Consider the following 11231-nt stretch of genomic DNA (forward strand, 5'->3'; position numbering starts at 1 on the left):
TGAGGGTTTGTTCCTACAAGGGGGTCTGTGCATCTCAGACATGATCCCAGAGGTGAAAGCTCAAGGTTGGCTTTGGGAGACAACCCTTCCCAGCTGCTGACTGAACTTGGGTGTAGATAACTTCAGCCTACTTAGTACCCGGCTTGCCTCTGAGTGTAGCTGCCAAGCAGGAAGGAGGCTGGGGCTCTGACGGGAGCCCATCCAAGTCCACACAGCTTAATAGAGGTGTGAGCATGCCATGTGTTTCATCCACTCCAGGCCTCAATTACAAACCTCAAAGGTAAACAGAGCCTGGTAAGCTGAGCCCTGCGGAAGGGTCCTGGAAGCCCTTAGCACAGCGTCTGACACAGACGGTAATTTGGGTACCTCATGATGCCAGCCGCTTTGTGAAGTATCCCTGAGTGCTGGTGCAGAATTGTGTCCGTGGAATGCCAGGAGTTGCCCTCTGATTAACATGGAGAGAAGGTGGCATCTGTGGGTTTGCTGACGGGTGAATATTCAGTTCACAGAACAGAAGGTGATGTGGTAAATAAGCTAAACCCCAGCATCTCAGAGAGGAGTCTAGAAGAAAGACAGACATGATAGATGAGAGATAGTGATTGATAGATGGGAGAAGGAAGGACCAAGCCCATCATGGCCAAATTAAAGCAAGATGTGTTATTTGCCTACACAGGCTGCCTTTCCCTAAGTTGGGGTTCAGGAGATCAGCATTGGATGTGAGGTAGACAAGGCTTTTATAGCTCGAGGGTTGGGGGGTTTCCAAATGGGGGATTTGGCAGGCAAAATAGGGGAGGTTGCAGGAAGGACATAAGCATAACAATTAGTTCCTCCTGAAACAAGGACGTGGGTTGTGAGGTGGGCTTAACTGGAGTCAAACCAGGGACTCACGGGTGGTCATATAAGCTTTTGAAACACAGGTAGGGTTGCAAGACGGTTTTAAACTACTTTTGAAATGACATGGTTGCCAGTCCTGGAAGAGGGCGGTACAGAACCGTGTGTAGTTAAGGCCACAGGTGGGCATAGCCCAACCCTTGAGAAACAGGGTTATGTATGAACAGGAATGAACCTAGCTTGTCTTCACTGAAAGATGTCTTTTAAGCCTAAAATGGAGTCAGGCTGGTTCTTCAGTTCATATTTTGAGTTTTGATAGACATGGGAAAAAGACACCTCTCTGAATTCTTCTGGTAGACAAGGCAGGCGTTTGGCTGGCTGGGTGCTTGGGGTAGCCAGTGACTGTGGCTACCTCACACTTGGGGCTAAGGGGACTGGAACCTGGACAGGGTACTACTGACCCTGATTCGGTTGGGGTTTTTTGTTTGTTTATTTTTTGTTTTGTTTTGTTTCCCCAGCAGATGAAAGGCCTGCTGTGTGTCAAGTCCTCTGTGAGGCCTCAGGTTCGTAATGATGAGCAGAACAGACGTGCCATTTCTAAGCTCAGGAAGCATGTGTTTGGGGTCTAAAGAGGGGGATTCTGAACCCTGAACAGCCACACCTCTGTAGACAGGTGTAAAACAGAGGATGAGGGTTCAAAGGCCAAGGGTGACAGAGGGCCTGGCCTCGGTGGCCTTTGTGGAAGCAGATAAAAGCTGAGGACAAGCAGTTAGCAAGGTGGAGGTGGGAAGGGCCGGGAAAGCAGCATATGCAAAGGAGGTCGGGCCCACAGAAGGCGCTACAGGAGCCCTGTGACTGGTTAGCCATGAGCTTAGCAAGTTGTTAAAAAAAAACGTATGTAACCCAGAAGCTTTGAGGGGAGCTGCTGAAGAACTTTAAAACTTTCTTCGCCTTTATTTTTATGTTTATGGCTGTTTTACCTGTGTTTACATATATGCACCCGCAGAAGGCAAAAGAAGATGTAAAAGACAGTTCTGAGCCACTGTGTGGATTCTAGGACTCAGACCAGGGTCGCCTTTCCAGGCGAGCAGCAAGTGCTCTTAACTGCTGGCTGAAGCCCCTCTCCAGCCCCTGCCGAACTTTAAAGTGGGTAATGTCATGACCCCACGTGAAGTAGTTTTGCTTTAGGATTCTAAGCCCTCACATATTAGTCACATTTGATTGCCACACCAACCCTGCAGAGATGTTATCTCTCTCTTAAACCCAGACCCAGTGGTCTCGGACAACTAGACCATATCACTTCCTTCTCCTACCAGCAGATGCCAATCTACACCCACACTGGTGGAAGGGAGGCGATGTTACTTGTGGGAAATCCAGGGAGCCTGATTTCTCTGTCCTATCTCTTAGCCCTCTTGGTGACAAGATCGCTTCTTGAATCTCAGGTTTCTTGAAGTCGTCCAACCAGAAGGGAGAGACTCCTTTTGCATGGAAAAACCAGCCCCTCCCTTTTCACCCAGGGCAGGACTGGCCTTGAAAGAAAAGTCCTACAAGCCTGGGCCCGTCTGAGACTCCCTCTTCAACCCCGGTGAGCAGAGCTGGTGAGGCAGGTCCAAGGCTTAGGCTGAGGATGTTTCATCAGGAAAAAAAAGAGCACACAGGAGGCAGGGTGGAGCTTGATGGACGCTGAAGGCTACGTGCTGAGGCCGATGCCCTGAGCGCAAACTGCCTGTCTTTTTTATTTGTATTTATTTATTTCTAGACGGGTTTTCTCTGTGCTGCCCTGGCTGTCCCGGAAGTCACTCTGTAGACCAGACTGGCCTCAAACTCACAGACTACCTCTGTCTCCTGAGTGCTGGAGTTAAAGGCCTTTGCCACCACCCGGCTACTGTCTTATGTGCGGGAATTTATTTCATCACATGCTGAGCTTGCCTGGTAGATGGGACTCCTGTTTTACAATGGGGAAATGAACTCCAGTGAGATCATTCAGCTAGTAGGTTAGCTGGGATTTAAGCCCAGGTTTGGGAGACGCTAAAGCTTTTGTACTGTCTGTTGGACTCCAGTAACCACAGAAGAGCTGACTTGTTCTACCCAGCAGCATCCCCATCTCCTGGGTTTACCTGGTAGAAATGAAGTTTACATGTGTACCTACACAACACACACACACACACACACACACACACACACACACGCTTAAAAATAAATCTTTTTAGCCAGGCAGTGGTGGCACAAACCTTTTATCCCAGCACCTGGGAGGCAGAAGGCAGATCTCTAAGTTTGAAGTCAGCCTGGTCTACAGAGCCAGTTCCAGAACAGACAGGGCTGTTATAGAGAAGCCCTGTCTCAGAAAACAATTTTTTTTTTTTGTAAAAATTAAAATAATGCTATCCTAAGATGGGGATGGGCATGCCTGCAATCCTCATGCTTGGGAGGCTGAAGCAGGATTGCTGGAAATACGAGGTTATCTTGGACTACATAGTTCCAGGCCTGTCTGTGCTACAGAGTGAGACTTTGTCTCTGCAAGAGGACAAAGGGTAGTTCCTGCTGGGTCACACTCGGATGCTCCTGGAATCTTCATTGTGGCGCCCATCAGTCCAGTTTCAGCCAGGCAGGCAGAGCTGTGCCACTTTTGGCCATGGGCTTTCTTAGCAGAAAGTGACTATGGAACGTGAATGCCAGCCATTCCTCTACAATGCAATTTCAGAAAATGTGAAGTACCTGCTTTTGATAACGATGCAGGCAGCTGCTGGCCTGAGCTGAAGGGATGGATGCCCCAGACGCAATGCAGGAGGGGCTTGCTCTCCCATTTCACAGTCTGGATGCCCTACTTTTCAGACTGACCAGGGTCAAGTTGCTGCTCCCCAGAGATACCTGAACCCTCTCCCCCAATATCAGCCACATAGCATCTCAGCCTGAGTGAGGAAAAGTTGCATCATGGCTGCTGCAGAACATGTCTGAGGGCTGCTTGGGTGAGAGAGTCACGATGCGTGGGCGTTCGAGGTCACTGGACTGAGGTTACTTGGAGGTGGCGGTAGAGGGCTGGGCATCATATCGGAGGGTGGCTAGAGACTATTGGTAGCTTGATGTCTACTGTGATGAGGTTTGTCCAAAGCCACCTCTGTCAGCTGAAGGAGTCTCTCCTCCACCTTTGGTTACAATAGGTAAGTAAACCAAGGAGCTGCTGGCCTCAGGCAGGACCTAGGTCACAGCAATCCTGTTGGCTAGTGACATTTTAGGTAACTTCTCTCATATGTGACATCTGTCTGTCTGTCTGTCTGTCTACCTACCTATCTATCTATCTATCTATCTATCTATCTATCTACCTATCTATCTATCATCTATCTATCTATCTATCTACCTACCTACCTACCTACCTACCTACCTATCTATCTATCTATCATCTATCTATCATCTATCTATCTATTTGTCTACCTATCTATCTACCTATCTATCAGTATATGGCAGTATATATCGGTGTTGATATGGTGGCACACTTCTATAATCCCAGTAGCCAGGAGGTGGAGGCAGGAGGATTTCAAGTTTGAGGTCTTCCTGAGCTACATAGTGAGACCTTGTCCAAAAAAAAAAAAAAAAAAAAAAAAAAAAGAAAAGAAAAGAAAAGAAAGAAAGACAGCCTGGCGGTGGTAGCACACTGCTTTAATCCCAGCAGAGGCAGGGAAGCAGAGGCAGGTGGATCTCTGAGTTCGAGGCCAGCCTGGTCTAGAAGTGGAGCTTCAAGACAGCCAGGGCCACAGAGAAACCCTGTATCGAAAAACAAAACAAAACAAAAAGAGGAGAGAAAGAAAAACCTTTAAAAGAATTTTTCTTGATTTCTTATTTATTATTATTACTACTACTATTATTATCATCTATGGACTTGATAGTGGATGCAGAGTCAGAGAACAACTTTCTGGAGTCCATGGTTTCCAGGATAGATCTCAGGTCGCCAGACTTGTACAGCAAGACCTTTTCCTCACTGAGCCATCTCTGTAGGTTCTAGTGACTCCTCAGGGGCTGGGGATGGCTCAATGGTGCTGTTTGCTTAGCAAGTTCCCAGCCCTCAGTTCAGTCTCCAGCACTAATGCAACTGCTTTCCACACTCACTGTCCTACTTTACTCCTCTCCCCCCTCTGTGAACACACACACACACACACACACACACACACACACACACTCACCCTGCTGGGGAGATTCAGGCGTCCCAGGAATGTAAGGACTCTCAAAGGGACCAAGGCCTCTCCCAAATTTGGTGAAGCTACATTTGTCAGAGTAAAAGACCAATAACAAAATCCTACTTGAATGGCTTGGTTGGGTAGAAAGAGGAAAAATGTTTCCTAACGTTTTAGCGGCCCTGAAAAAAATAAAATAAAATAAAAATGGTGGCGCCTTATCTTCCTGCCTGCCTTCCCTTGGATTTCTCTGATGTCATTCGTAGTGGCTAGAGTGCAATGGCGTCGAGCCTTTAATTGTTTACTCTGGTATACCATCGGCTCTGGTCAGTCTATGTTAGGCATTCGGCCGCCCAGAGATAGACATGCCTGATCATGAGCGCTCCGGCCTGATTAGCATTCACTGCCAGCTTCACGCAACTCACTTGGAACCCAGTGCTTTTCAGAATGATCTGATCCATCTGTCCTTGCACAAGGTGGCCCAGCAGGGTAAAGCTGGTACAGTTTGGGGGCATTCCTTCAGGGTGGTAGCCTACCTCCACCTGTCCTTTTTCCAGAATGTACTTTCCATCCATGATGGATCCTGTCCGCACTTGCACTCTCTCCAGGTTCACCGGATGGTTCACAATCACTGTCAGATAGTTCCCTGTGCTGACGTTGTAAGTCCAAAAGAAGGACTCGTCCAGAGAGTAGGCCTCCTGGGGAGAATGGACACCAGAGAGCCGCATGTCCGTGAAAACGGCTCCAGGGAGGGCATCGGGACCACAAGGACCGTTTTCCTGGGCCGATGAGGTCTTGTTCTCAAAAGTGGTGTGAGACAGCCTGTGGTAGAAGAGAAAAGGTCTGCAGAAGATTGGGTTCTGCTGGGCCAGGAGGGTACGGAAGTGAAGGATCAGCCATTCGAGCGGTCGCTCCTGGTGGAAGAGGAGGAGGAAACGCGCCAGAAGTGGGAGGTCCTTGCTGTGGAAAAGTTTGCCAAGGAAGCCCATGTTGGAGAACTCCAGGAGTACCCACGCGTGGGGTTTCCTGTTGATCACCTTTGAGCGAATGTGCGTGACAAAATTGGGGGCGCAGAAGACATCGTCCTCTATCAACAGGAAGTAGGTCGAGAGCTCCGTGGCAAAGCTCATGAGGAAGGCATGATCTACGTTCTGCTTGGAGTACATCTGTGCCAGAGACAGCTCCTTCTGGTTGTTAGCCACAGCGGGGTAGGCACTGGATGGGGCATGGATCAGCAGCAATTGCCCGGTCAAGATCTGGGAGCTGTAGAGGCTTGAAATATGGAGGACGGTTTTCCTGAGCCAGGTGTTGTCAGACTCTGCCAGGAGAACCAGCACTGTTATCTGTCTCTGCTCATCCACGGAGGCGGCGTGGTACAGGGAGGCCAGTGTGTCCAAGAGGCCACCCTGACCCTGTCGTGACACTGAGGTGATCCCCACTGTCAGCCAGGCTGAGAGAGAGGTAAAACAGGGACAGCTGTCAACGCGCGCTGCGGTTAAAAAGCAAGGCGCGGCGAGGAGGCGTGCCTGTAATCTAATCTTAGTATGAGGGAGCTGAGGCAGGGGGATCACCAGTATGGGCTCCACAGTCTAGTGAGGCCCCGTCTCAAATACAGTACAGTAAAATAAACCGTGAGTAGTAGGGTGAGGTGGCTTATCCTCTCTGCTCTTGCTGAGGACCCGAGTTTGGTCCCCTGCACCCATGTAGGAGTGCTGTAACTTCAGCTCCCATAATCCAACACCATGGCCTCCCATGGACACCCATCCACACACGTGTGCATGCATAAGACACACAAAAATGAATCTTAATGATCAGAGAATGTTGGCACAGGGAATATACATTCTTGCAACGTTAAAGAAAGAAACTTTTTAAAATGATTTATTTATTTTATGTGCATTGGTGTTTTGCCTGCATGTGTGTGTGAGGGTGTCGGGTCCCCTGGAACTGGAGTTACGATCATTGTGAGCTGCCATGTGGGTGCTGGGAATTGAACCTGGATCCAGTGCTCTTAACCACTGAGCCATCTCTCCAGCTCCCATTCTTGTTACTTTTTTTTTTTTTTTTTTAAGATTTATTTATACCTGTGCAGTGGTGGCACATACCTTGTCCAGCCTTTCCGAGTCTTTTTTAAAACTTGAAGCTTGTGGGTGAAGAACTTGACAAATATTAACTTTTTGTTATGGTTATTATCCTTTAAAAGCCAGGAACCCATGCTTTTGTTTTGTTCTGCTTTTCTGGTGCTAAGGACTGAATGCCAGATTCCATACACTCTGTCACTCTGTCTTGTTTTTTTTTTTTTTTTTTTTTTTTTGCCAACATGACACAAGCTAGAGTCACCTGGCAATCTTAATTGGGAAAGTGGCTCCTAAGTTTGGCTTGTAGGCAAGTTCATAGGTCATTTTCTTGACTAATAACTGGTGTGGGAGGGCTGAGCTCACTGCCGGCAGTACCACCCCTGGGCAGATGGTCTTGGGGTCTAGGAGAAAGCAAACTGAACAAACCAATAAACAGTGTCCCTGCCTGGCCTCCAGGTCAGCTCCTGCCTCCAGGTCCCTGCCTGAGTTCCTTGAGTGATGGGCTGTTTTCTAGAGGCAGGAGCTGGTGTAACCCTTTCTTCCCCATATTGCTTTGCTGCTGAGACACACACTTTGGGAAAGCACTCAACCTACACTGTTCTATTTCCGCAACGGGGAGCCTGGGGTCTCACCCAAGTCCTGCCACTTCTGACTGTGGTGTTGGCCAAGTCCTTTCAGTCCCAAAACCCATGAAGCCAAAGGGTTTGAGCTCTCTGCTCTAAGAGCCTCCTGTCTCAAATGTTCTTTAACCCAGAGATTGCTCTAACAACTATATTTTTTCCCACCAGTGATTGTATCTTCTTTTCATTCTTTTTTAATGTTTTTGTGGTTGTTGTTTGTTTTTCAAGACAGGGTTTCTCTGTGTGGTCCTGGAACTTGCTCTGAACACCAGGCTGGCCTCTCACTCACTGAGATCCGCCTGCTTCTGCCTCCTGAGTGCTGGGATTAAAGATGTGCACCATCACTGCCCAGTTTCTTTAATCATTGAATTTCTCTACCTAAAAATGCAGACAATGTTTTATTGTTGTTGTTGTTTTTGTTTTTGTTTTTTTGAGACAGTTTTCTCTGTGTAGTCCTGGAACTAGCTCTTGTAGACCAGGCTAGCCTCAAACTCAGAGATCTGTCTGCCTCTGCCTCCCGAGTGCTGAGATTAAAGGTGTGCGCCACCACTGCCTGGCAATAAATACATATATACTTTACACGTGTAAACAACCCCCCCTAAAAAAAACAATGGCTGGTGCCATCCCCTCCAAAAAAGAGCCACATAAGGTCTGGAGAGATGGCCTAGTGGTTAAGAGTGCCTACTAATCTACAGAGGAGCTGAGTTCAGTTCCTAGCACCTACCTGGTAGGTTTACAGCTGCCTGGAGCTACAGCTCCAGGGACTCTGATACCCTCTTCCGGCCTATGTGGGTACTTGTACATGTGTATATATAGCCACAGACAGAGACACACGTCTTCACTTAATTAAAAATAAAATAAAAAGCATGGCACAATGATGCACACCTTCAATCCCAGCACTCAAGAGGCAGAGGCAGGAGGATCTCTATGAATTCAACCTGGTCTACATAGTGAGACTCTGTTTCAAAATCAATGAACAAAGAGCCACATGGTTATTCATTCCCCAGCCCTCACCACCACCAAAAGCCATATAACCATTCATTCCTAGGGCTAGGTCATAATTGCAGACTGAAATATTAAGTTACACAATGGAATTATGTTCCTTATTTAACCAATGTAAACATGTATGGTATTGCAGATGAGTGTACATACAATGTAGTGTTCAGGAATGTTTTCTAATATGTGGTTCAAGATATTGTATCTATTTTAAGTGTTTTTAACGGTTTTGTGTGTGTGTGTGTATGTGTGTGTCCTTGCGCGTGGTGTGGAACAAACTGTTTGTACATTATGAGTATGTTTTACTGTTATTGGTTAATAAAGAGCTGGCTGGCCAATGGATAGCCAGGAAAAGGTTAGATGTGACTTGCAGACAAAAAGACATCACAGGGTAGAGAAGGCAGGGTTGTCAGGAGACGAGGGGAAGAGGGACATGCTGTTCTGAGGAAAACGAGCCAGCACATGGTAGATTATACATAAGAGATACAGGTGAGTTCCATTATAAGAGCTTGTTAGCGACAAGCCTAAGCTATTGGCCCAGCATTTATAATTGGTAATAAGTCTCTCTGTGTGGTTATTTTCTCTGGGAGATGGCTGGCAGGATGGAGCTGACTGGTAGGACACAGGAAAGTCTGCCTACTGGCGTGTGCGTGCGTGTGCGTGTGCATGTGTGTGATGCTGGGCCCTGAACTCAGGTCCTCTGGGAGGACATCAAGCGCTCCTAACCACTGAGCCATCCCTCCACCCCCGGATTCTACCTGTTAAAACAACTACCTTTATCTGTTCTTCCCCCCTCACACCCGACTTGTCGTGTCCAGAGCCCAGTGTTCCTGGACAGCTTCACCTCTCCTCATGTTCTCTCCTGGCTTCTTCCCTCTCGTGACCATCCTCCCCCTGGAGACCCTCCTCCCCCAGGACACCCTCCTCCCCCCAGGACACCCTCCTCTCCCCAGGACACCCTCCTCCCCCCAGGTCACCCTCCTCCCCCCAGGTCACCCTCCTCCCCCAGGACACCCTCCTCCCCCAGGTCACCCTCCTCCCCCAGGACACCCTCCTCCCCAGGTCACCCTCCTCCCCCAGGACACCCTCCTCCCCCCAGGACACCCTCCTCCCCCCCAGGACACCCTCCTCCCCCCAGGACACCCCTCCCTCCCCCCAGGACACCCTCCTCCCCAGGACACCCTCCCTCCCCCCAGGTCACCCCTCCTCCCCCAGGACACCCTCCTCCCCAGGACACCCCTCCTCCCCCCAGGACACCCCTCCCTCCCCCAGGTCACCCCTCCTCCCCCAGGTCACCCTCCTCCCCCCAGGACACCCCTCCTCCCCAGGACACCCTCCTCCCCAGGACACCCTCCTCCCCCCAGGACACCCCTCCCTCCCCAGGACACCCCTCCTCCCCCAGGACACCCTCCTCCCCAGGACACCCCTCCTCCCCAGGACACCCTCCTCCCCAGGACACCCCTCCTCCCCCCAGGACACCCCTCCTCCCCCAGGACACCCTCCTCCCCAGGACACCCTCCCTCCCCAGGACACCCTCCTCCCCAGGACACCCTCCTCCCCCCAGGACACCCTCCCTCCCCCCAGGACACCCTCCTCCCCCAGGACACCCTCCTCCCCCAGGACACCCTCCTCCCCCAGGTCACCCTCCTCCCCCAGGTCACCCTCCTCCCCCAGGACACCCCTCCCTCCCCAGGTCACCCCTCCTCCCCCAGGACACCCTCCTCCCCCCCCAGGACACCCCTCCTCCCCCAGGTCACCCTCCTCCCCCAGGACACCCTCCTCCCCAGGACACCCTCCTCCCCAGGACACCCTCCTCCCCAGGACACCCTCCTCCCCCCAGGACACCCTCCTCCCCCCAGGACACCCTCCTCCCCCAGGACACCCCTCCTCCCCCAGGACACCCTCCTCCCCCAGGTCACCCTCCTCCCCCCAGGACACCCTCCTCCCCAGGACACCCTCCTCCCCAGGACACCCTCCTCCCCAGGACACCCTCCTCCCCCCAGGACACCCTCCTCCCCCCAGGACACCCTCCTCCCCCAGGACACCCTCCTCCCCCCAGGACACCCTCCTCCCCCAGGTCACCCTCCTCCCCCAGGACACCCTCCTCCCCAGGTCACCCTCCTCCCCCAGGACACCCTCCTCCCCCCCCAGGACACCCTCCTCCCCCCAGGACACCCCTCCTCCCCCAGGTCACCCTCCTCCCCCAGGACACCCTCCTCCCCAGGACACCCTCCTCCCCAGGACACCCTCCTCCCCAGGACACCCTCCTCCCCCCAGGACACCCCTCCTCCCCCAGGACACCCTCCTCCCCCAGGACACCCTCCTCCCCCAGGTCACCCTCCTCCCCCCAGGACACCCTCCTCCCCCAGGACACCCTCCTCCCCCAGGACACCCTCCTCCCCAAGACACCCTCCTCCCTCTCCCTGGAACTCACTCTTTCTTCTCTGGTGGACTTTCCCCAAATATTTGGAAGTGATTGTCAGCCAGTCGTCTTCTAGGGACCTGGGGTTCTTCTTAGTGCCATACTTGATCACCTGGACCAT

At 51.2% G+C, this 11231-nt stretch overlaps 1 protein-coding gene across 1 annotated transcript; it reads right to left on the reverse strand.

Moving 5' to 3' along the window:
• Nucleotides 1–5329: 5329 nt before the first annotated feature.
• Nucleotides 5330–11231, reverse strand: LOC127236406 (alpha-1,3-mannosyl-glycoprotein 4-beta-N-acetylglucosaminyltransferase-like protein MGAT4E). The gene is made up of 2 exons (XM_051204024.1): nucleotides 11123–11231; nucleotides 5330–6447 (listed from the first exon to the last, which is right to left on the reverse strand). The coding sequence occupies exons 1-2, from the start codon at nucleotides 11229–11231 to the stop codon at nucleotides 5330–5332; spliced, it is 1227 nt and encodes a 408-aa protein (XP_051059981.1).

Source organism: Phodopus roborovskii, unplaced genomic scaffold (genome assembly GCF_943737965.1).
Source record: "Phodopus roborovskii unplaced genomic scaffold, PHOROB, whole genome shotgun sequence".
NCBI lineage: Eukaryota > Metazoa > Chordata > Mammalia > Rodentia > Cricetidae > Phodopus > Phodopus roborovskii.

Bases quoted from the DNA above. Each gene is read 5' to 3' on its own strand.
- LOC127236406 (XM_051204024.1), bottom strand. From the start codon at position 11,231: ATGGTCCAGGTGATCAAGTATGGCACTAAGAAGAACCCCAGGTCCCTA. The intron at 6,448-11,122 runs GTGAGTTCCAGG...CCTCTCTCTCAG, and splicing joins AGTCCACCAGAGAAGAAAGA to CCTGGCTGACAGTGGGGATC.